Consider the following 24,692-nt stretch of genomic DNA (forward strand, 5'->3'; position numbering starts at 1 on the left):
TCCCCTCTGCTTTGGATATTAAAGGCTCAGAAAGGTGAGTTAAATGCAGCCCCACCAGAGAAGCAAGTGCAGTTGAGAAGCCCAGTACAGTTGTTCCCAAGTCTTACAGTGGCCTGTGTGCATAGCGCGTCTGGAGAAAGATGCCATGGAAAGATGGAGATCTTGATAAAACTTTTCAGTAGAATGTTGGTTTTTTGCAAATAGATAAAATAAAAAAATCTAAATTGATGCCATACACAAATACTTCAGCTTTTTCCAAGAAATACCAAGTGGATGTTCTTGCTTTGTTCTGAGCAAGAATGCTGCAATCGTCAAGTGAGTTAAATACCTGATTTCTTTTAAGAAGCGATTGCCTTCTAAATCAGTGTCTCATTTTTCTAAATAATTAGTATCTCTTTTTTTTTTCCCCATAGAGAATTTGTATCTTATTTTTAAAAAAAAGTTGTTGCTTTAGTGTTGCGCATGGCAGCTTGTACAATTTGCTTTTGAATAGACAGCTTTAAATTGAGTCATGTCGCAGAGTCATTCAATGTAAAGCAGTAAGAAAACTATTCAGATTATCCATATACAAAAATTATTCTTCTCTCGTCACGCTATATGCAGAAAAGAATGTAATTTGATTCTAGTTATAGCAAAAAATGAAAGCACCTTAATGGTGCTGTGAAGTAATAAATTGGAGTCTTTAATCTAGGTTAATATCCCCAGTGATTATATGTATCAGTCATAACTGTATGATTACTGCTTGCTACTGCTATAGGATAGAATTAAAGTTTTAGAGCTCTTTAACCTTTTCAAGTTCATCTTTTTAATTTTACAAGAAAAATACTTAAGCGATAACCAAATTACAAATCTGTACTGTGAGTTTTTACATTATTTTCACAATCCTTGTTGGGGTGATGGAGATTTGGTGGTGTTGTGGGTTTTTTTTGGTTTTTTTTTTTTGGTTTTTTTTTTTTTTTTTGCACAGGTATGCTGGCAAACCACAGATGACTGGTAAAATAGTTCTCATCTGTGCATTTTAAAAGAATTTTTACGCTACACTCATAATTTTACATAAGTGTAGTATTCAGTCACTGAAAGGACCTGTTGTGTGACTGGTACCTCTTAAGTGATCATTGCCAAGGTGTTTCACTGGAGTATGAGTTAAGGTTTGACTTATTCCTGCGTGTTTTTTGGGGTGGAGTGATTTTTTTTTGTTGTTAGGGGCTAGAACATCTCAGGCGATGTGGTGGCAGCAAGTGCTGGGAACTCTTGTTGGACGTTTCCATACCTGAGGTTTGAGAGGGTAGGCTATGTTGTGTTTCAGTGTAGTTAAGCACCGTTCCAGAAATAATTTACTGAAGAGCATCTTTGTGCTTGCCTAAGTAAGAGCCTTTGTGTTGTGGGTATTAGTCCTGCAGTAAGTTTTGCAACTCATCATTACATTGCAAACAATAATCTTTATTTTTTTCCTGTTGGGTTTGTTTTGAAATGTCCATGATGCAACTGGCTTGGTTTTTCCAGGGGCCGTTTTTGCTTAAATTAGCTTTTTGAAATGTGTCCACTTTGTCCTTTCCAGCCACTTCTTGACCAACAATTTCAAAAGCAGACACATCACTGGTCATCTTAAAATTAAAAAAAATTAGTCTGCTTAACTCAGATCCAGCAAGATTCATTCAGTTCAGCTCAGCGCTGGCCATGTGGGCTTCTGCACGGAGAAGCTGCCCTGGCATCGTGCTTCCTCGCACCCCGGCGCCAACTCTGCCCTGCCTGGGCTGTGAGGCCAGATCCTGTGAGCTTTGCGTTGGTACAGCAGTGCTCCTACCAGAGAGTGCTAAGACATTTTTGCCGCTCTACACAAGCTAACAGTCCGGCTACACCAGCACTGAATTAAAGCCAACGAGCCACGCAAGTTCTTCCTCCCCACTTTGTATCCATTTGTTTGTCTAGAATGTCACAGCTCCTGTTAATTCTCATTGGCAAAGTGTCTTTTTTTAAAAAAAAAGAAAAAGCAGTCTGATTTTCACAGGTATTTGGTGCTCTCCGCTGTTGGTGGAAGTTGGAAAGCCCGGAGTGTTTAGCACCTCTGAAATTCCCACTTTTAATTTTACTCTGCTACAAGTTTCTCTAGCTGCACAACTTTTCAAGACTGGTCGACATTTCTGACATCAGAAATTCCTTTGTGGTTCTGTATGACAACAGTCTACAAAATATGGTTTAAAATCTGCGATACATGGAAAAAATATTTTTAATTAAGAACAGCATAAAAATGGCAAATTTGAAAATTCCTCTGTGTTCTCTGAAAGCCATACTGCAATGTAAAGCTATTACTGTATCTCAGTCATGTGAATTAAATCTGTGACCACATCAAAAGCTCAAATGTTTGAAGTGGAAGAACTTGTGGACTGATGAGCTGAGGAACTGAACGAGCAAAAGAAGTTTTTCTTCTTTTTAACAGCTATATACTTAGAAGTGCTGAGTATTCTTGGTTCTGATTCACTTCATTGGGAAGAGAGGTACTCGGCACCTTCCAAAAAAAAAAAAAAAAAAAAAAAAAGCCCTACATCCAATTTTTACCCTCCATCCATATTCAAGTCCATATGTTTTGCTGCAAGGTGACGGTGCCTCTGAAAAATGCTCTAAGAAGTGAAAGATTTCAGCCTCTCATTAGGCCAGCGTTGATTGCATGGAAATTACCTGCTGGGTGGTTATTTTCTTCAACTGTGAACTAATGATTCATTTTCAGGTTGATTATTTAGCTCATATCTCAATGGCTGTTTTTCTTAGGCATCTTGGCTCACAGCTTTGTGAACTGGAAAAGCTGATAGATAAAATGATGATTGCAGAGTTTTCAACTTACGCTCGCAATGATTTAAATAGACCCCTAGAAGATGATTGCCAAATTCTAGAAGAGGTATGTCTGTTATTGAAATAAACTGTCTGATGAATATGTTTGCATCTTTAACATACTTAATTAGCACCAACTAATTCGCTCAGGTCCCTAGTAGCAACATTATAATTTTATACTATTTCTCTTCTCATCCAAACCTCCTCCACCCCTTTTTTTTGTGCTTGATAAAATTGAATAATTTTGACTAAACTCATGGAACTGCAATCCAGCCCTACTCTATTTTTTCAAAATAATCAGTTCTCTTTTCTCTGATTAAATGTATACTGAGTTCACTTCATGAACCTCAACATGTAAGTGGAAAAGAACATAGACTCTCATATCAACTTGGCTGTAAAATCAGTTTTGCAACGAAAGCTGATAGTTGCATGTTGTTCTCATTCTGTCTGCCTATGCATTTATGAGTGCTTATATCAAGCATATGGTTGCCCTGAATACATGCTTCATTTGCAGTGTGTATGTATATATATATTCCTCATTCCTCTGAAGATGATAAACATCTGAAAATTAAGCTATTGTGATTGCTTTCTAGCCAGGAGAAGATTTTACTGGATTTTACCTGTACTACTCTTCAGTAATTGCTAGACCTTATTAACTGTTTAGTCTTGTTTCATCCATGGGTTTCCTGAAATACAGTGAATGGCAATAGCACTTAAATATTCCCATTTCTGCACTATAGTTTCTTCCCACATCTGTGCTGCAATGTGATAGCCTCTCCCTTGTGCTGCTGCAATCGTATTTAGGGTCATTCTTGCTCAGAATCACTAATCTTTAGAAATATCCATGGTTTTAAGCCCAAGTGGATGAGCACAGCTGAGGAACAGGCACGAAAGGGGCTGGGAGGAAGGGACTCCATTAGCTGGTATTGCCCCAGGGAACTTTGTATAGTTAAATCGTGGCATTAGTCTCAAGGCGCTGGACGGATCTAAATCCTGTTCACCATGTGTTTGATACGTGAACTTTCTTACTGCTGTGCAATTTCTTAAAATCGTTTCTTGTCCTCACCTCGATATTTTTAGTGTGGTTTTTTTATTTTCTTTTTTCTTCTTGATAGGAGAGACTTGTATCACTAGTATTTGGACTTTTAAAACAAAGAAAGCTAAATTTTTATGAAATATATGGAGATGAAATGATTATTACTGCAAAGAACATAATTAAACAGGTAAGCCAAACACTTCTAATGTATCTGACAAGGTTGCCTCAGCCCCTTACGAATTATTTTTTTAAGTACTTAAGAACAGCTCTGATGAAGTTTTTGGTGGCTGATGGTCTCTCATTTGGAGCAGCTGGGCTTGCGGACACTAAGGACTTCCTGAAGCACTGAGGTCTGTTTGCAGAAAAGACCTTCGGGAAGGAATAGGTAGCACAAGTACAGCAGATCACAGCTTTCTCTGTATAATTACTATGGTTCTGAATCCCCTGATTTTAGCTTAGTTTTTTTCTTTCTCTTAACTCACAGCTTTCCCAAATAGTGTAGTTCTGTCATAACACTCTGTGTCAAAAAAAAAAAAAAAAAAAAAAAAATCCCAAACCCAAACAACAAAAATCAACACAAAAAACAAAACCACACCAAAAAGCACCCCAACCCTCCAGAAGACAAAACCCCCACGTTCTTGGTGTAAGTACATAAAAGAGAACTAAAAAACTTGCCAGTTGAAACAATCAAATTCCCAACAAATGCTATAGAAAATGTTGCTTGCTTGAATGTTAGCACAGACCTAGCATAGGCACGTGATAAAAGGCTGGAAAACATCCCTGCCTTTTTCTAAGAGTGGAAGGTGAAGTAACGAAGAAGGTAGAAGTCCTTGCCTGTAAAATATTTAAAAAATTAATCCTTGTCCATGTTGGTGTTATTTGCCATTTAGGGTAGTGTATCTATCTTTTCAAACCAAAAATCGTTGTACGTAAAACCAACTAAAACCAACAAGTGAACAAAGTTTAAATGACTTCTTTGGGGAAAAATGCATGGAATATTTTGGACAGTAACATGATGGCTTTTGTTTGCAAACAAAAACTCTAGACTGAACTTTGAGTGTGTGTTTGGTGCTTTTAATTTTGCTCATCTTGTTTGTTTGCATGCCTATGTGAGAATATTGTGCAAGGGGTGTTTTTCTCCCTAAAGATACCTGATTATTTCAGGAGTGATGTTCTGATGTGTTACAAGCCACCTCTGATTTGTATCTCAAAGGCTGGGAGATAGTCAGATGGTGGGTTTGCTAGTAGATGAAGACAGTCTCTCCTGTCCTTGTAGTATAGCATGCTGTTCAGAGCTGTGTTGTGAGCCAGGTTGGGAACCCAGCTTTTAAAAGTTTGGAGGAGGATTATTATTAGTATTTTGTTTTAAGCCAGATTGGCTCCCCAAATCCACTTTACATTGCAGCCCCACGGTTCTGTTGATCTGGCTGTGCAGGGTGGGTATAGATAACGCAGGCCGATGTTGCTAGTAAGTACTGTGGCAGAATTAGGAGACAGACGGTGATGTGTGCAACTGCACCACCACTTCTTGTAAGGACTTGGCGATGACGCGAGCTCTTTCTCACTTGACCCCAATACAATTTCAATTGAGTTGAGCACCCCTGCCCCTAGCTGCTCGTTCCCTCCCCGCCTGAAAGCAATGGGATGCTGGGCTGGGTCATTGCCTTGCTCCCTGAAAGATCAGTGGAGGGTGGGAGTGAGCACTGCTTTCTAGTCATGTTGTATTACTGTAAGCCTGGAAAAAAGAGAGGATATAGCTGTGTGCAGCTGCTGTGGGCCTTCACATAAGGTGTAACACCAAAAAAAAAAAAAAGCATGAATGAATAACACCAAGATAAAACTGTTCATCTGCATGCCAGTCTCCATTGGCTTTTCACTTGCCTATGTCGGCAGTCATGAGGAGACATTTTTTCCTTTAAATTCTCTGTTTAGTTGGATAATAGGCAAGTAGTGCTCTCTATTTTCCTGCTCATTCTTGAGCATAAAGTGCTTTTCCCATTCTGCTGGGAATATTTGTCTTTATGTCAGATTTTTCAGGTATCACCTCTCAGTCATAGACAAAGTTTAATCAACTTCCAATGTAAGTTTCTATTGAATAGGGAAAATAGACAGAATCAGAGTATTTCTGTGTGGTTTGTGCAACACATTTGCATTGTGGCCTATTGTCTCAACTCTTAAAGATATTTTTCCTTAATAAAGGAAACTGTTTCCTTCCCACATCTCAAATGTGCTTCCTGTTCAAATGCATTGCTGGGCTGTTTTGGTTGGTACTTTAGTAGCTCTTTATTGCCAGGCAGGTGAAAGAGCAGAGATTTGTAAGCACTGAACACACTGCATAGTTCAAGAACAAGTTCTGCTTTTCAGAACCTTCTGTACTGACCACCTTATTCAAAACACAGGTAAAATCCATGTAGCTTGAGATAACGGCCATCAGTCACTATTTGGATTGTACATATTCACTTAAAGGCAAGATGAGTTCGTACACTACTGACTCATTTGATCAGGTTATTGAATGACATTTGGGAGAAACCCCCTAATTCAGTCTAAATGGAGTTGATTTGTACCTAGGGCTTAGAAGTAATGTGAAAAGAGATTAATGAACAAATTGCTGTAAAACAGTGGATATGTTTGGAATGAAAATTGATTGTTCTGGAGACCTGAAGAAACTGGCCAGCTTTGTATATACCAGTTGAAGAGCAAATATCCTTTGAGGAAAGCCCACAGCATAGCAATAAAAATGTAGAGAAATCTAGGGACAGAGGCAGGTGGTGCCCTGGAGGTGAAGAGCACAGACAGACAGCGAATACCATGTCTGCTGGGAGAGCAGCTGAAACTGGGTCTGCCTTAACAGTTGAAAGCACAGGACTGTAGGTGTGTGCTTCCATGCCTCCCTGGTGCTGTTCCTTCCAGTTTAGGTTAGATCCCAAGTCCTGTATTTATACCTGAAAAGGAAGTCAACCAACATTTTCCAAAGTCAGTCACTTTGGAAAGGGGAAGAATATGGCTTCTATTCTGAAGTACCTGACCGGAGAGACATTTTTGAAATGGTGCGTAGCATCCATGCTCAGAAAAGCAAGTCCCTTTGAGGTGGAGCCAGTGTGCCCTCCAGAGCTTAGTACGCAGTTGGGAACATTTTGATCATCTGTATTTTGCAAATAGGTGTTTGGGGGGGTGGGTTTGGGGGTTTCTTTGGGGTTTTTTGTTTGTTTGTTTTTAGAGAAACAAGTTGTTAAATGATACAAATATGTCTTTCTTTTGGTTTACTTTTTCTTATTTAACCTGAGGATCATTGTGTGTGTAATGAAACTCAGCAGCAGTTAGAAGGAAGCTAAGATCTTTTTTTGTTTTGTTTTTTCCCCTTTAAATTTGACAGTGTGTGGTTAATACGGTATCGCAGATAGAAGAAATAGATACAGAAGTGGTTGTTAAGTAAGTATACAGCCAGATTATTTTTTTTGGTGGTGGGTGGGGATAGGAGATGGATGGGTTTTAGCATAGATAAATTTACCAATCTAATTTTTGCTTAAATTTTCCTATAATTTAGGATTATCCTTCTCTTTCACTTTAATTCTCTGCTTCTGCCTGCCTCTGTGAGAATATTGCGTATTCCCCTTCTTGTTCAGATTCTAATGTTACCTTAAATTAAACTTACCTTTAAAATAAATACTGAAATTCTGCACATCTCATTGCATGAAGCATAAACTACTGTATTTAGGCGTATATCTCTTAACTACTTGAAAGCATTTCCTGTTGTCATAATCTAGGACTTGATATTAAAACGTGTCAGTAGTTTCAGTACGTCCCAAATTAATGAGAACAGGAGCTATCCAGAGAGGAGACCAGACAACTTCAGACCCAAGAAATGGGTGGCCGGGAACCTCATAAAGCCCAACAAAGGCAAATGCCAAGTTCTGTGTCTTGGAAGGAGCAACCCTTTGCGAGAGGAGAGGCAGGAGCTGGCTTCAGAGCAGCTTTGCAGGGCAGGACCTGGGGGTCCTGGCGGAGAACTGGTTGGCCATGGACCAGCAGTGTGTCCTTGCAGCAGCAGCCTGGGCAGTGTTAGCACAGCCAGCAGGTCTAGGAACAAGAAAGACATTGAGATCCAGCGGAGGCCGCTGGGCTGAATGGGTGCTAAAGCATGGAGTGTGGGAGGAGCTGTGTCCCCCTCCAGTGTGGGGAGGGGAAAACTCAGGGGAGAACTGCCTGCAGCTACCCCATGGGAGGGTTATAGCAGAGCTGTAGACAGAGCCAGGCTGCTCTCGGAGTTGTGCAGGGGAAGAATGAGGGGCAATGGGCGCAAGATGTAAGATGAGAAATGCTAGTTGAATCTCAGGAAAAAGGTGTTCCCTATGAGGATGGTCAAACACTTGAACAGGGGCCCAGAGAGGCTGTGGGATCTCTGTCCTGGGACATACTCAAGCTTTGACTGGGCAGAGCCCTGAGCACCCTGATCTAGTTGGACCTGCATTGAGCGGGAGTTGGACAAGGCACCTCCAGAGGTCCCAGCTCCAGAGGCCCCTCTGCCAGCATCTGTTTTTCTGTAGCTCTATGATTCATTTGGCTCAGCCAAGGGTTACTCCAAGATAATAAAACCAGACCAGCTGATAAAGCAAAGTGAGTGGCAGAATCTGCATGAGATTCACACCCAGATTGGGAGAAGACTGGACACAGGGTCATTTTTAAACATTGGGTATTTGTTCACCATTCTCCAATGTTTACTATTCTGCCATTGGGTCTTGACTGTGTATTACAGAGTTTAACTTGTATTCTATCAATGACTTTTCTGCCCTTTGCCACAAACAGCTGGCTTGCACTTTAATAGCAGAAGTAGTTTCACTGCAGTGCAACAAAATGGGCTTAATAACATGGCTTTTGTAACACTTGCAAAAAATTTTTTTTTCTGTAATCTCATTTTTTTTTCACATGATTTGTGAAAATGTTATTAACCCCCCTCCCTTGCTGGTATCGCATACATACCCTGGGGAAAAGAACATTATGCCCTGGAAAAACTAATTGGTAAATGTGAGGCTTTCATTTTTTTTAATATGATCTATTTTTATACAGCTCCTTCCTCATTCCACTTGCATACATTCTGTTGATCATGACTGTTGTTCAGGTGATGTCTGTTGCCTTGCCAGATAAAAGTCTACACAGTGGTCCTTATATTTACAATTCCATTTAAAGCATGGTTTTTTTCTTTATGTGCCAGTAGGCATCATGGCCAGTAAACATTTGCTGTTTACTGAATACTGCTCTGTTTTTTAGGCTTGCAGACCAGATGAGGATGATGAATTTTCCTCAGTGGTTTGATTTACTGAAGAATATTTTTTCTAAGTTTACCATCTTCCTCAAGAGAATAAAGGTAAGGCATTCATTTACCAAGAGCTTCACATAGGTCAGACCTGAAATGGAATGAAGTTACTTTCCATTTGAAGTCTTAAAAGTGTTGGTTTTGCTTATAGAGTTCAAACTTTTGATTGAAAGGATATGTGAATATCAGCATGCAGGGCAAAAATGATGATTGCTAACAAAGAGAGCAGTGGGAAGGAGATAATACCTCTTGTTGCGTGATTACATCCATTTCAGGCTGCTAGGGATTAGGACAGAACTTTTGTATGTGTTAGATTGCTCCAAATGAGGTTTCTTTTACCATTCTCAGAAACATCTGATATTGGTTATCATCCAAGACGGATGAGTCTGCCTCTGAATGCTAATTACACAATAGAAAATAAAGCCAGGAGTTAGTTTAATTTTGTGGGTAAAAGAAAATCTCTTTCTAGCGCAAGCTTGTGGCACAGGGCTTTGTTTTTTTTGTAATAAAAGTTATATTTGATTCTAGGCAACGTTAAATACTATCCGTAGCGTGGTTTTCTTGGTTCTAGACAAGAACCAAAAAACCAGAGACCTGGAGGACACCTTACAAAAGAACTCTGCTAAAGACAGTACGGTGGACACAGAAGTGGCTTACCTGACTCATGAAGGCATGTTTATAAGTGATGCGTTCAGTGAAGGGGACCTTCCGCCTGTAGCAGCTGACACTACCTCTCAAAGAAACACTTCCCCAAACAGTGAGCCGTGTAGCAGTGATTCGGTCTCTGAGCCAGAGTGCACTACCGATTCCTCATCCAGCAAAGAGCAAACGTCGTCTTCTGTTACTCCAGGGGGAGTAGAGATGATGTGAGTAAATGCGCTGCCGGTCTCAGCTTTGCAACATGTCAGAAACAAGGTGTTAGGTAAAGGTGGTTGTTTCTGATGATACAGTACAAAAATTACTTTGGAGGAATGTGCTTCTCTAGGTAGTGAAGTGGAATGGCTCTCCAGCATCGCTCCTAGAGACTGCACCCAGCTCACCTTTGTTTCATTTATTTGCCTTGCTTTCACCTCTGTGTGTAGTGGTACAGGTACTGATTACATCATTTCTTACAGAAAAGGGCCCCTTCTCCATCTGTTCTGCTGGGGAGCCTGCTTCTGTAGAGAGCAGGAGAGATGCAAGTCTAGCCTACATGAAAGACAGATTATCTGTCATACCTTTAGCAGGCAGAAGCATCTTGTTCCCTGCCCATGTTCCCTATGGCTATTCTTTCTGGGTTTTTTTGTTTGTTTGTTTGTTTGGTTTTTTAAGCTGGCTTCATGGAATACACCTTGATAAATTCTAGAGAAAAATCTGCTGTTCATTGTCAACTGTTTGACTTACATGGTTAAATAAATCCATCTCAGTGCTTTGGTAACATAGGCAGTGCTGCTCTGTGATGTTCCAGACTCCAGTCTTGTAACCTTTTTGGCATCCTTTTATGCATACCTTATGGCTGGAAGTCAGAGCTACCTTTTTAAAAGAACCAGGCACAGTGTGTGTGGGACTCGGGCCTGAGCCACTTCAAAAGCCAGCATGTCTGTATACAGAGTTTTATGAAGCAAAATTGAAATACCACTTGGTGCCCTGCTGAAAGATGGAAGATAGCAAGTGGCCTGCTTGCTCTGGCTGATGGGTGCTCAGGTGTCTGTACTTGTGTGTTTAAGCAACTGTCGGTTTTGATAGAGACCTTCCCCCTCAAATCACTATGCTGGCTGAAGGAGATAGATTTAAAATAAATTTGCTGTGCATAAAGCAAGTTCAGGCCTCTGTATGTCTAAACATCCATCGTATGCTGGAAGAGAAATCCAATGTCCAGGGTTACAGTAAGGAGCAGGGAAGGAGAAGGGCATTGGATCTGAACTGGTCTGCAGCACTTTGCCAAGTTTGCTAAAAATATACCACCCAGCTACAGCTCTTGAGCGATAAAGTTGTTTCTAAGGCTGACTGCATAACTTTGTTCTAAAATGAACTTGCTTCATCCCTCTTCTGGTTTTCTTTGCACCTCTGCTCTGTGTATGGAGCAGGCTAAAAAAATTACAGTAACAGCAATGTTGGCCCAGTTGCTGCTCTGTAGCATCCCGGGTTTTCTCTCTCCTCTCGTACTGTCAGTCCCTTGGGCAGCCACGATGGACCAAAGTTTGTTATATTAACTAATTACCTGAATGGCAGAGCTGTGCTACGGGCTGGCCTCAAAACAGTAGACAAATCAGCAAAGGTTTTTTAAAAAGCACCAACTTAGGAGCCTGAAGTCTAAAGAGCTGACAGCCTATAGGTTAAGGTGGTGGGGAGTGCAGAGTATCTATTTTAGGCCTTACACTTGCATCGGAAGAAAAATGCAGTGTTTTATCTGTCATATGCTTGTGATGCTCCAGTGTTACAGGAGCTGAGTAAATTGTAGCTCGGTAAATGCTAATAGCATTTATTGTGTTAGTAATGGCTATATTGTGTTTTCTCTTAGACCATTAATAGCAATTAGAATGTGGATTTAAAACAAAATATAAGGATGTGCAGTTGTGCATTTCCTTGTTACAGGGACTGACATGACATTGACAGCAGCTTAGATCTCATCTGTACAAAGTGACTTTAGTGATTGACTGACTGTCTGCATTTGACAGTTGCCGCAAGACTCTCTCCTCCTTCAACCTGTGAGCAGAAATACTGTTGGTTTGGTTTGTTTTTTTCATAAATTGATGCTCAACCAACTGGTTCTGTCATTTGCAGGATCAGTGATGACATGAAGCTGACTGACCTGGAACTGGTCAGGCTGGCAAACAATATTCAAGAGTTACTTTATAATGCCTCTGATATCTGCCATGATCGTTCAGTCAAGTTCCTCATGGCAAGAGCAAAGGTAAGGAGCTTGGGTCAGACTGCTGGTGGTGTCTCATCCTTAATGAGAATTTACTCCCAAGTTACTGGTTTAATGAGTGAGAGTTCTGAAATGGCATTCTCAACTGAAATTAAGTAACTGTTCCTGCTGCCACAGGCACTTGATGTTAATGCTTGCGTGCTCTGGGCATTAACATGTCATGTCATTGTAAGGCAATGTGGGTTTCTGCTACTTTTATTTTTTTTCCTTTTTAATATTCTGACTTGCTGTCTTTGAAGCTCCATGCAGAGAATGCGTATCTATGACAAGGTAGCTGCCTGCACTGCAGTCTGCCTTCTCTGTCCCATGGAGGGTTAAATAACGTGCCTCTTAAAATACTAGTAGCCATCAGACATGCTGAGTAGTTATTTCTTTACATCTCTGAATTTTTGTAGTGTTATGTCTCCTTACAATGGTTTTCTTTGCATACAGGATGGCTTCCTGGAGAAGCTGAATTCCAATGAGTTTGTTGCTCTTTCTCGCTTGATGGAAGGCTTTATCTTAGATACTGAACAGATCTGCGGCAGGAAAAGTATGTCCTTGCGAGGAGCGCTTCAGAGTCAAGCCAATAGATTTGTGAATAGATTCCATGAGGAGAGGAAGACAAAACTAAGGTATCTCTGGGTAGAAGATCTTTGTGTTCTTACATGGATCATTTTATCAATCATATGCCAGGCAAACACAATCTTTTGTTGCCTAGAACACTAGTAAGCCAGTTGTAGTTAAGAGCAGGGGGTGAAAAAACTGTATTAAAACCAAATTATTTTCAATTGGTTTAGACTTTTACTGTTTTCATAACTTAATTTCTTCAAACTGGGTTGTTCTACAGTTAACTAAATAAGGACAGTAATAGCTACAGGAAGTACTCAAGACTGACATTGAAGGGCAGGATTCCTCTCTGTCAGGGCTTCAGTAACTTCAGGATAATTCACAAAAACAAACAAAACCAAACCCAAAATAAACAAAAAAAAAAAAAGCCAAAAAACCTCCAGTAAAAACAATTAAAAAAAACAACCAAAAAAACCCACTTGGGAAACAGCCTTCCCAGTTACATATATCAAGTCTTTTTTGCTCTCATCCATCAAAAGCTCTTAACATTCCAGTATTTACTCATTACTTCAGTGGCAGCGATCTCATAAGGGTCTTTATTGCCTAGTGTAGTCTTTTGTCCTCTATGATAGATTGAATGAATAAATTGTGAGATCTGTAGGCCAACACAGTGATTTTCTGTTTTGCTGCTGCCAATTGTTGGGCGCCTCTTTCTAATGAAGATGAATAACATAACATCTTGGGCCACTGCCTTTTTTTAAATTACTGTAGTTCTGATTCCACAGCATTACAGGCAGGAGAAGTGTCAAGGCAATTCATTTTCTCAGCCTCCTCTCTTTTGTGTTTATAACTAGCCTACTTTTGGACAATGAACGCTGGAAGCAAGCTGAAGTTCCTGCCGAGTTTCAGGATCTTGTTGATTCGGTGTCAGATGGCAGAATTTCTCTCCCTGAAAAAAAACCAGCAGGTGTGTATCTTGCAGTCCTGCTGTTGACTGAATTTATTATCAGCAAATGCTGTTATTGAACGTTGACGGACATATTTCGATGTCACTCTTGATCTGTGTTTGCTCACTGTCTTCTGGGGGGATCAGAAGGAAGTTGATACCTTTTTTCTTTTTTTTTTTTTTTTTTTTTCTTTTTTCTGTTACTGGTGTTGAAACTTCTTGTGCTGACCTTAAGAGATTATTTATTTATTTTTTGAAAACCCATTTAAGTGTTAGCACAGGGAGAGAGCTACTTTTTTATACAAATATTCCCAGTGTAGAGGCTTACAGTCTGCACAAATTCAGTCTTTTCCCCAGAACATACCACTGAAGTGTTGCAAGGGACTGAGGAGCATGCATGTGTGCTCAACCCCCCCTTGTGTTAAACAAAGCTTGCTCCTTCGCACTACTTCATGTGCCAGTTGTTCAAATGAAAGGCAGCATGCTATGTGGCTGCTCATGGAAGTGAAAACTCATGTACATTCAATTATTTACCTTGCCACAGAAACCTCATTTGACCTCAGACAAGTAACTTTTTTCTCCATGTGCCCCACTTCCTCGTGTGCAAAATGGGAATGCATAATGCATGTTTACCTGGTGGGGATACTCATCCAATATTGCAGTGATGAATGTGTGTGAACAACTAGAAGAGGAAGAAAACATACATAGAGGGGAAGGAAAATGGCAGTAGATGAGAAGGAAGAAAATACAGTAATACCATGGTGGAGAAACCCCAAACCCCCAAAAGGAATATAGCAGATACAGAGAGCGTATTAGGCAATAACCACTCCAATTATGGAACACGGCACCAAAATATGCTCATCGGCCATTGCTCTTAAAATAAGCTCTTGCAGCTTCCTTCGGGAAGATAGGAAACTGGTGGCATCAAATTTAGCATGAAAAACTGCGTCAGTAAGAGCTTATACTGTGAAGCCTGAGGAAGAAGTGGTTCGAAGCTAAAATATTAATATGCACAGCAAATCATTTGAGAATGTATAGTAGAAAACCTAGTGACTTTTTCCGCTTTTCTTCTTCTATGTGTAACCTGTTGTATTTGAAGTTTCTAAGTCTATAATGACTGGGGGACTTTGGGGGATTTTTGATCTGAAATCCCGGCAGATAATAAATTAAATTTATGGGTCATAATAATTGTGATGGGTGACCAGCTATATAATACATATTGTAAAAGAGAACAGTGCTCCAAAGATTGATTGTGGTTTTTTTCAAGCCTTAGCAAGTGAACACTAAATTTTTAGAAACTAGCATTTTTTTTGTACTTGTTTTTAGTTCAACTCATCCCTTTTCCTTTCTTGCTAAAATGTCTAGCTACTGAAGAAAGAAAGCCAACTGAGTTCCTTATTGTTGAAGGCCAAAAATATGCAACAGTTGGGTAAGATGCACTCTTTTCTCTTAGCAGGGGGTTAGTTGGCAAGAACTGTTGAGTAGAACTGTGATGAATACTAACAGCTTTAGCAATCTTACTTAAATAAAAAAAAAACCCCTCTCCTTCCACAGACTAGTTTCTCTTTAGTTCCCAGACAGTTATAAAACATTGCAAGCTCTTCTGTACATTAAAACACTGTTTCTTCTCTGAATGACTAGGCTGAAATTTATGGTTTCATTTTAACATGTGTTTTTTTCCAATTATTTCATGAAGACACATAGTCATGAAAATACAGGTTTGTCTTCATAGCACGCTGTTATTATTTCTTGCAATACAGGTTATCTCTGGCAAAATCATAGAATAGTTTGAGTTGGAAGGGACCTTTAAAGGTCATCTAGTCCAAGCCCCCTGCAATGAGCAGGGACATCTACAACTAGATCATGCTGCTAAGAGCCCCATCCAGCCTGGCCTTGAATGTTCCCAGGGATGGGGCACCTACCACCTCTCTGGGCAACCTGTTCCAGTGTTTCACCACCCTCATCGTAAAAAAATTTCTTCCTTATATATAGCCTGAATCTACCGTCCTTTAGTTTAAAACCATTGCCCCTTGCCATATCGCTACAGACCCTACTAAAAAGTCTGTTCCCATCTTTCTTATAAGCCCCCTTTAAGTACTGAAAGGCCATGACAAGGTCTCCCCAGAGCCTTCTCTTCTCCAGGCTAGACAACTCCAAAATACGTGAGTCCATACTGAATGATTGCAGAATACAATATGGGCTATCTCAGAAGCTGCAATGCACTATTTCTTGGTATCCTGATTGCTTTGTATTGGAAAGTAGTTTCTTAAAGCTGGTTATATTAAAGACGTTTTAAAATATATGATACGCGCATACTTCTTTGATTTAAAAGCATGCTGTATTTCCAAAGACTGTGAGGTTTAAGCGTTAAATATGCATGAGAGTGTTTTTGGGGAGGGAGTAAAACCTGGAAGACCTCACTCCCCAGAGTCCTAACGTCAATTTACACCAAACTTAAAAGTTCTGATTTACATAATGTCTTTGACCAGCTGTCATTTTATGCATTGCTTCATGACGATGCGTCATTGTTCAATTAGAAACAGAAGCTGATGGCTCAGAACTTCTGTGCCAGCCAACTGATATCACTGCAAAAGAGCATTTCAGGTTGAGTAGGAGCATTTGAACATGCTTTAAAGGATAACATTTACTTCATAGATGATGTATTTGATAATCCATCTCTGCTCATTTGAAACTTTTTGTATTTAGCTCTGTGAAGCAATTGTCAGCTTCATGTTGGTGCAAATATTTGTTTCAGTTCTAGACACTTCTGCCTACAGTTTCATTGTATTTAATCAAATAAAATGCATTCATGAAAAAAAGCCTAGATATTCACCAAAAATTCTCCAGGTGGTTTTTTTCAGTTGATTGTTCATCATCTTTCTGCACTCTACTGCCTAAAGGAAGAAAGAGATTTAACTTTTTGAAATGTTAGAATATCTGCTCTGAACATTTGATCTTCCCTCAGTTTTCCTTCCTTCCGTGTATTTCAATTCAAAGGAGCATACCTGCTCTTTGTGGAGTCTTGTTAATTCTATCCAGTAGCTCCCAAATTCTCCAGTGCCAACTGAATTCAGGGGAAATTATAGGTGTTGAGCATATTTGAATATTTGGTGTTCTTTCTTCACAGCTGTCTTCTCTGTTTGTGACTCCTTAGCATTCATTTCATCCTTTTCAGTGGTGGTTGTTGTCTACATTCTGTGGATATTTATACTTGCTCAAAGTTGGCCAGAATTATACAGTAGTATAAGAAAGGAGCTTTGGATTTTTTGTCCCCTGCCAACGTCTACATGGAGACTTCTAGTTCCACAGTAGCTTTTTTGGAGATTAAAAAGTTATACCAACGAACCTCAGAGATTTTCTTTCATATATGTTAAGTACTTTTTCCATGCGACACCCTGTGGAGTGGGTATTCTTTATAACCATCTTTATGTATATCTCCTTTTATGTTTTACTTCTACTTCAGATCATTAGTGGGTTTATTTAATGCTATAAACCCTAGCTTTCTATCAACAAGACTGGCCTGTGTTTGATTTTTTAACATCTTTCGTGCACTGAGATGACATATTTGGCTGTTTCCTCTCTTGTAGGACAGTATTGCTGTTAATAAGAATAATCCTTGAGTACTGCCAGTGTGTGGATAACATTCCTTCCATCACCACTGACATGCTTACCCGCCTGTCTGATTTACTGAAGGTATGACTCCAAATGTACCATCTGTGCTAATCAGGGGTATTCAGAGCAGAGAACATGTCTTACTCTCTGTAATGCTTCATGTGCTTTTATGATTTCATATAAATGATATGAATTGTCTAGAAATGATTGTGTTTGTTACTGTGCCATAAGGTAGCCTTTTAAGCTAAGGGCATTAAAGATGCAATTTGTTGTGTGAATTAACTTTGGGAAGGCTGTCTTTCCTCTTGTTTACCAGGAGCATTGGAAGTCCCATCTAGTAGTGTTTGTCATAGCTGCCTGTCCTTCAGGCTGGGTATAGGATTAATGCTGCGGAAGAAAAAGCAATTTGATCCCAGATGCCAGGAAGGAAATGAGTCCCTTGGCTTTTGCAAGTCAGTAAAGGTATAGTCAGTAGAAGCATGAAAAATAGTGTGGGATGAAGCTTCTGTTGTAAAATGTAAAGATGATGAAAGACCAGGACCTTTTGTCATTGATTTCTCACTAGAGAAGAGGAAAGCTGGTAAAGCACAGATACTGCAAGGTAATACAAGTAAACAATAATAAAAGGAGCACATGAATGCACCTTAAAATGGTCATATGTATATATAGGCTCCAAAGCCTAGCAGTTAATTTATTTCAAGGTTTTCACTTGTATCTTTGCCCACACAAGGTTATGTCAGGTATTAGAGTTCCGAACATAAGTGTAATTGATAAAAGACAAACAGATTCTACTCTCCAAAAGTATATTTTACATAAGGTGGGGGAAGGGGAAAGGGAAACACACCCTAGGAGATGGACCTTTAAATAATCTTCCTGTTGGTAGTTCTTATCTGAATAACCAGATGCAGGAACACTCCTCCCTGCAGTCATCATTCAGATTTATCCACAAACCTTCCCCTTTGAAAGCACTATCCAAGGCAAATCAGTCAGTCGGGGACTGGGGATGCTCCTCTTCACCTCTCATTCTCCAGCTGCTGCTTCACTCAAGTCTTGTAGCACCTTTTTGCAGGCAGGCAGAATAGCAGCAGATGCTTCAAACTTGGCCGGATTTGCATCTCTGTGTTACTTCTCTCTCCCTACCATATCTTGTTCTAGCTCTGTTGTGCGTGATTTATTCCTTGATATTCAGACATCACGTGCAGTTTAATTATTGTATTTCCTATCTGGCAGCGAGGTGGGGAGATGACAAGAGCGGCTAGCAAAAACAAAAGCTCATTTATTACACTTTGAACAAAATAAGAGCCAATCAGGGTGTCCTTGCAAGTTGCTACACTTTTTGTTGGACAGCTGTCAGAGCTAGCAAGCTTTGAAGGTAGCGAGAGCTAGTCTTTATTGTGATGGAAGCTGCAAACTGTTCCCAGGTAATGAAATTCTAGGTCATTTTGGACTTTGGCTGCAACCGGAGTGAAATAACACCTGTGTATGAACGAAAACACAATCATAATTACTGGAGTTGTTTAGCAGGTGCAGACGAGAGCAGGCTGGCAGCCACGGTGCCGGAACGCAGAAATGCTTTCCTCCAAGCAGTCACAAGGAGGGGATATTGCTCTTTTGATGTTTCAGGCATGCTACTTACTTGCTGCTTTGTCTGCAACAAGCCATCCAGTAACACTAATATCTACAAAAGGCAGGGTGAGAGTGTCTTGTCATCCTTTATAGAGCATGTTTTTAATGGTCTGCCACACAGTCAATGAGTTGGCCCTAACCTGAGCTAAACACCTCAGAGGAGCTTGCGCTGTGTAGGATATATCTGTCTCACTTGGTGGATCTACTTCTAAGGTCCACCAGGAGGCATAAGAAAAGGTCTTGCTTTTCAGGAGGAGGAGGAGGAGGCATGAAGTGAATGTCAGATAGTTTCAGATCCTGACTTACGTCCGAGAGCAGCATACATCATGCCTCTCTCAGTCGGGGGCCACACATAGCTCAAGTTCAGTCGTGGCACTAGGTCTGGGTTGCTTTGCTGGCGCTGGACGCACCACTCCGGCAGCCCAGGATGGGGGTGTGGTGTTCATGGCATATCCTCTCCAGTCTCAAGTTTTGTGACTCACTCCAGGCAATACCCAGAAAAATTGTTTCCTGTTTTTACTGAAGGAGGGCTGAAATTTTGGGTTTGTTTTTGCATTATCGTGAAGCAAGACCTGTGAAGCAGGATTGTGGCCCCCCAGAAAAAGGAGCTCTATGTGAGGGAGATCCTCTGTGTTGCAGACACAAGCTGCAGGGCAACCTTGTCACAATTTCTTATGAATCTTCCTTCAGGCGCAAGGGAAAGGGTCAGTGCTTTGTAGGTTTTGCCTCCCAGTTTCCACCCCAGTGTCAACAGGACAGTTCTGTTCAAGCAGGAGCCCTGGGACTTCTGCTCTCCATTCAGAGCAGGAGTCGGGGACAGCAGCAATGGCTTCTCTGCCTCTACTGTATCACCTAAGCGAGCCTGGAATATCTGGTGCTCAAGCTGGGTGGTGGAGCAGAATTCCACAATAAGACAGAATATGCTAACAGGAAACGTCTTACTGTCCAGAGACCTTGCTGGCCTGCGTGCATTTAATGATAACTTCCTTTCTTCTGGAACTAAGTTAGGAAGATCAAGTCATGAGTCGTTCACTATACCTGGAATTCTTACAGAATTGGTTTTTGACATGGCTTAACATCTTCTGTGCATCATTTCTTAATGTTGGTATTTTATAGTGTTACAAACACAGATTCAGCCACCTCAGCAGCACTGAGTTTTAGTGCTTTCAAGTTTTCTTAAACATCAGCAGTGGGGAAGGTCTAGAGCCAGAGCAAAAATTTGTTCTTTTGATATTTTCCATTCTCGTTTTACACTTGTCTACTTAGCAAAACTAGTTAGATCCTTACCCTTCACTCCACCCAAGGCCCTGGTTTGAGAAGTAGATTTTATAGATTTCTAGTATAAAGCCATTTTTGTGTACAGCTTTCAAAGTAAGACTGAACATAGCTGGTCTGCAGCAAGTCTGGCTTGCTACTTTACTTTCACACTGAGAGAAGCCTCACCCAAAGGTCTCATAGAGAAACAGAAATTAGTCCCTGAATTGAAATCACTGAGCAGCTAAGTATGTTTTTAATAACAGTATTTCTGCTTCCCTCTGCTGAAACACTGCCTTGAGTGCTTTAGCATAAGCTGAGTCAAAAAAAATACTACGGGCCAGTGACTACTGAGAGTGGTTAAAAAGTTCCTTTTGTTTTACTAGTTAACAATCGTGGACTGCTCTGTGTCAAGGAGTATGTGAAACTCGGTACTGGCCTTCATTTATTTTGTAATAATATGTTTAATCTTGCAGAATTCTGTTGATGGTATTTCTAAACTGTGGTTATGTGTAGTTGTTAAAGAGTCAGCATAAATTTTTCACTATCTATCTTTTTCTTTCTTGCAGTATTTCAACTCTAGAAGTTGCCAACTAGTGCTTGGAGCTGGTGCATTACAAGTTGTTGGTTTGAAAACAATCACTACAAAAAACCTAGGTATGGATTTCTGTATTTAAAATGTTAAGGCTTGTTCTTCTGCCTGTTTAAAAACAAACAAACACAAAAAAACCCCTAAACATTGATGATAAGCTATGTTTGTGTTGTGGTGCCCTGCATGGAACACAGAGAGTGATAAGACCTTGCTGGTTAGTGGGTAAAACATGTATAAAAGCTAGTGAATTGTCTGATTAAGGGGTGCACTAATATCCATCAAATTCCTTTGCTGTCTACTGGATCACTTTAAATGTAAAGCTTCATTGTGTTACACGAATGAAACATAAGAACAAATATACAGGCTAGTAAGTTTTCCATGAAAATGTTTTGACTGTGGGAAGGTGTAGTTACTTTTTCAGCGGTGACTTTGGCATGCTTGGGAGCTGCTGAGTGTTCAGATCTCGAGATTGGAGGTACGTAGGTAGAGGAATGCAGCCAAACCCCTGTCTCCCCATGCATTTAACTGAGCTGTGCTGTCCCATCTGCCCCATGGTGCTGGATTCCGTAACACCACGTCCACATACAGCCCCTGCGGGTTATAACCACATGTCAGTAATGCGCGAAATTATTTCTGTGGGTGGCTGTGAATCGCATAGTTAGTCTTTATGTGGCTGAGCGTCCCGGCGCGGTCAGGTAACTTAGGGCTCTGTGTCTGTTGTGCTGAATCCAAACTATGATTTGGGCTTTAGAGTTTCTCATTTTCAGTGTGCAGCTATTAAGCTGAATTGCCAGCCCCAGGTTACCTGCCTGGACGGCTTTAGCTGTTCTGAGAAGCTGGGGAGAACCAGGCGCCCAGTTCCGTGCTACAGAAAAGTCTGACACGCTACTCAAGACCCTCAGCTTTAAGCTGTCTCCTGAAATTAAGAGCCTTTGGTTGATGGGTTGAAGCAGGCATTTGAACTTGCAGTTCCCATGTTTCACGGTGTCCTGGTTACCAGTCTGCATTTCCCTTTTTAAAAAGGAATAGCTTGAGGGAGATGGGTTGAGAGGCTTCCCACCATGGGCCATAGTGTTGGAGCAGACACAAGTGAGCAGAGAAAAGCTAGGTCAAGTCTCTGCTCCAGAAGGCTTGGCCAATGTGGTGACCATTCTGGCACCCCCGTGTGTCCTGCTGCCGGCTCAGGCCCTGGTGGGCACAGGAGAGGCTCAGTTTTGGGAATCCTGCCGGCGCCGCAGGCAGGAGCTGGCTCTGGGCTGCTCAGCATTGGCAGGGCAGAGTGTTTATGTACACCTCCTGCAGAAGAAACATTGATGCCTTGAGAATGTGGCTGCCAAGGTTAGGTAGCTGATGAGTCAGGTCTTTTGAGATCTCTCTGATGTCTGTGTGTGCTCAGGGCTCAAAATGTCAAGTAGACACTTAAAGCCTCTTGTAAAATTAGTCCCTTATCCCGTATCTTACAGAAGCTGAGTGTGAATTGCCAGGTACTAGTCTGGTGTCTTCAGTGGGTGGGGTTTCCCAGTGGAAACAAATGCTTACCTCCGTTTTTTTTTTTTTTAAAGCATGTTAAATTGTGTCAGATCTGTTATTTATGTTCAAGGAGATACAGTCTATACAAAATGACTCTTCCTGTGTAATAATTAAGTTATTTTTCTTTCCCTCTCTCGCTTCTGGATTTACAGCCCTTTCTTCACGTTGCCTACAGCTAATCGTACACTACATTCCTATTATCAGGGCTCATTTTGAAGCTCGACTGCAGCCGAAGCAGTTTAGCATGCTCAGGCATTTTGACCACATTACGAAGGTAATTCCTTTGGCATTTCCTAATTACACGCAAAGTTCTGCTTTTCATCTGTGCTCTGAAGAATATGAATGCCACTAGACACTAAATGAAACCTACTTTTTTCCATTACAGGATTATCACGACCACATAGCTGAAATTTCAGCAAAGCTCGTTGCCATAATGGATAGCTTATTTGACAAACTATTATCCAAGGTAATGATTTATGGAAATAATTATACACTCTCTAAATCGCAATTGGAGGTCTCGCTGTATACAGTCTAGATGTTTCAAATGGAGTCTTAAACGTTCCTAATCGGGAATTGTTTGAACTTCTGTAAACTGTGTAAACACAGAGCTCTGTGCTGTACTCATGAATGTGGTTTGTCTTAACATTTGCCACCTGGGTGTCGTTTGCCTTCACCCCCACAAAAAAATTTGTTCCTTTACTCCTTTAGCAGTAACAGAAATGCTTTGGCTGGCGCAGATGCTCTGGTGTTTGGAAGCTGAAGTGCTCTCCTACCCTCAGCAGTTTTATCCGCCGACAGCTCTTGTCTGCAGTCAGGCTGAGCCAGTTCCCGTTTCCTGCTCTTCCCAACGGTGCCTCTTTGGAAGTGGGGAGCGTGTGATTTCCTGCAGCTGAGGAAACAGCAAAAAAACTGCTGAGGAGGAAGAGTTTTTGGAGGGGAAGGACCGTCTCTTCTATTGGGCTGCAGGCCTGGGGGCTAGAGGTCTGCACTTAGCAGTTACTGCTGCGTAGTAACGCTAATGGCTGTCCCATGAAGTGCTCTTAGTGATTCTTGGGTTTTGAACGCTCGTCAGCGGAACAGGTTGGTCCTGGGCTGGGTCCACTCGCTCTGACTCCTCTCGAGGCGGGATACACTGAGAGAGACTGCCCCAAGATGGGGCCTGCTGGGCCCACAGATCTGATGGATAAAGTACATGAGCTTTTAAAGCTTAGTGTTTTGCTTTGGATCTTATGCTCTTTAAAAAAAAAAAAAAAAAAAGCTGTTTCATGAGAGCAAAAAATTAATTCTTTACTGACCGATTTGATTGATTGGCCTGGGCCAACCTCGTCCTTGGTAGGAGCTTGTGAGAAGCAGAGAATCTCCCCGGTGGAGCACAGGTTGGAGACAGGCTGACAGGGGCTGCGGTGAGGCAGCTGTAACAGGCAGGATTTCTGTCTTCCTTGCTGTTTCTATTATTTTATTGTTTATTTTATGTTGTGCGTTTTCTTTTCATCTGTTTCTTTGGGCTATCAAATAGTGTTACCCAAACTTAGGGGAAAAAAAAGCCAAAGCATTTAAATTAGGATTCCTTGCCCCTGTTGTTTTTACTCTTTTTAAAACATGTTTATGTCCTTTTCTAAAGATCTAAATAGTGGTCTGCTGCTATTTTGGTTTTCTGCCTGACATAAAAATACCTGTTCTATGAAGTAATATGGCTTTTTGGTCGCTTTACCTTTTATCTCTTGAAAACAAAAGACAAATTCAAGAATTTAGATTATTGATACTGAACAGGTTAGCCCACAACAAACCAGTAACACAGCTTGTGTTCTTGATGGTAGTTAGTAAGTATCCATCCCTTACAGTCTTTCCATCTTTACAGCCCATTCTCTTCTTGTGGGCTGGCACAAGATATAAACTGAGAATATTCCTATCCTTTAGAGCTCTTAAAGGCTTGAGTGAGAGTGCCTGGCTCACGGGAACGCAACCCACAGAGTACAGGAGAAAAGGAGACCATGTGTTGATTTGCCTCCGTTCCTAACATACCCTGTAATTTGGCTCATCTTGTTCCTGAAATAATGAAATCTTGGCACTGAAGGCTGTGAAGAACATAAAAACAGGAAATGTGCAAATGGGCATGTCAGTGTGACCGTGTCAGTGTGTTCTTTGTTTTATATGTTTTTGTGAGAGTCTAAATATTTCAGTGCCTTGTGGATAAAGTGGTCACCTGCTTTAAAAATGAGTAAGCAAGCAGGTTTCGTAGCAGTGCGTGTCCAGCATGCTTTAAAAACAAATATTGCGCGGTCTAGAAAGCTGCGTTGTAGGAGACAAACGCTTTGGTCCAGTAGAAGGGACGTGGATCTGGCACTTGGGTAACGTGGACAAGTTACTTTTGCATTTCCAAGCCTCGCTCCCTCTGGGAGCTCCGTGGAACAGGAGCCGTCTTCACACAGTGCCACCGTGATGAGGCCGCGCGCTCAGCGGGGCATTTCACAACAGCGCAGACAGCTCGTAGCATCTGTC

The 24,692-nt window shown here is 41.0% G+C and overlaps 1 protein-coding gene across 6 annotated transcripts in view; it reads left to right on the forward strand.

Moving 5' to 3' along the window:
• VPS54 (VPS54 subunit of GARP complex) overlaps window positions 1-24,692 on the forward strand; it is a 53,292-nt gene that overhangs the window by 23,172 nt on the left and 5,428 nt on the right. For 3 of the 6 annotated variants that reach the window (XM_082306520.1, XM_082306521.1, XM_082306522.1), the window contains exons 9-21: window positions 2,767-2,893; window positions 3,942-4,049; window positions 7,236-7,291; window positions 9,128-9,224; window positions 9,702-10,039; window positions 11,937-12,066; window positions 12,517-12,698; window positions 13,488-13,600; window positions 14,945-15,008; window positions 17,167-17,272; window positions 20,641-20,728; window positions 22,346-22,467; window positions 22,579-22,659. In XM_082306520.1, coding sequence (XP_082162646.1) covers window positions 2,767-2,893; window positions 3,942-4,049; window positions 7,236-7,291; window positions 9,128-9,224; window positions 9,702-10,039; window positions 11,937-12,066; window positions 12,517-12,698; window positions 13,488-13,600; window positions 14,945-15,008; window positions 17,167-17,272; window positions 20,641-20,728; window positions 22,346-22,467; window positions 22,579-22,659 — 1,612 coding nt within the window. Of the gene's footprint in view, window positions 1-2,766; window positions 2,894-3,941; window positions 4,050-7,235; window positions 7,292-9,127; window positions 9,225-9,701; window positions 10,040-11,936; window positions 12,067-12,516; window positions 12,699-13,487; window positions 13,601-14,944; window positions 15,009-17,166; window positions 17,273-20,640; window positions 20,729-22,345; window positions 22,468-22,578; window positions 22,660-22,901; window positions 23,274-24,692 lie in introns of all 6 variants that reach the window. The other 3 variants (XR_014227628.1, XR_014227629.1, XR_014227627.1) reach the window with 3 other exon arrangements.

The sequence above is a fragment of the Platalea leucorodia genome, assembly GCF_965183815.1.
Source record: "Platalea leucorodia genome assembly, chromosome: 3".
NCBI classification, from domain to species: Eukaryota; Metazoa; Chordata; class Aves; order Pelecaniformes; family Threskiornithidae; genus Platalea; species Platalea leucorodia.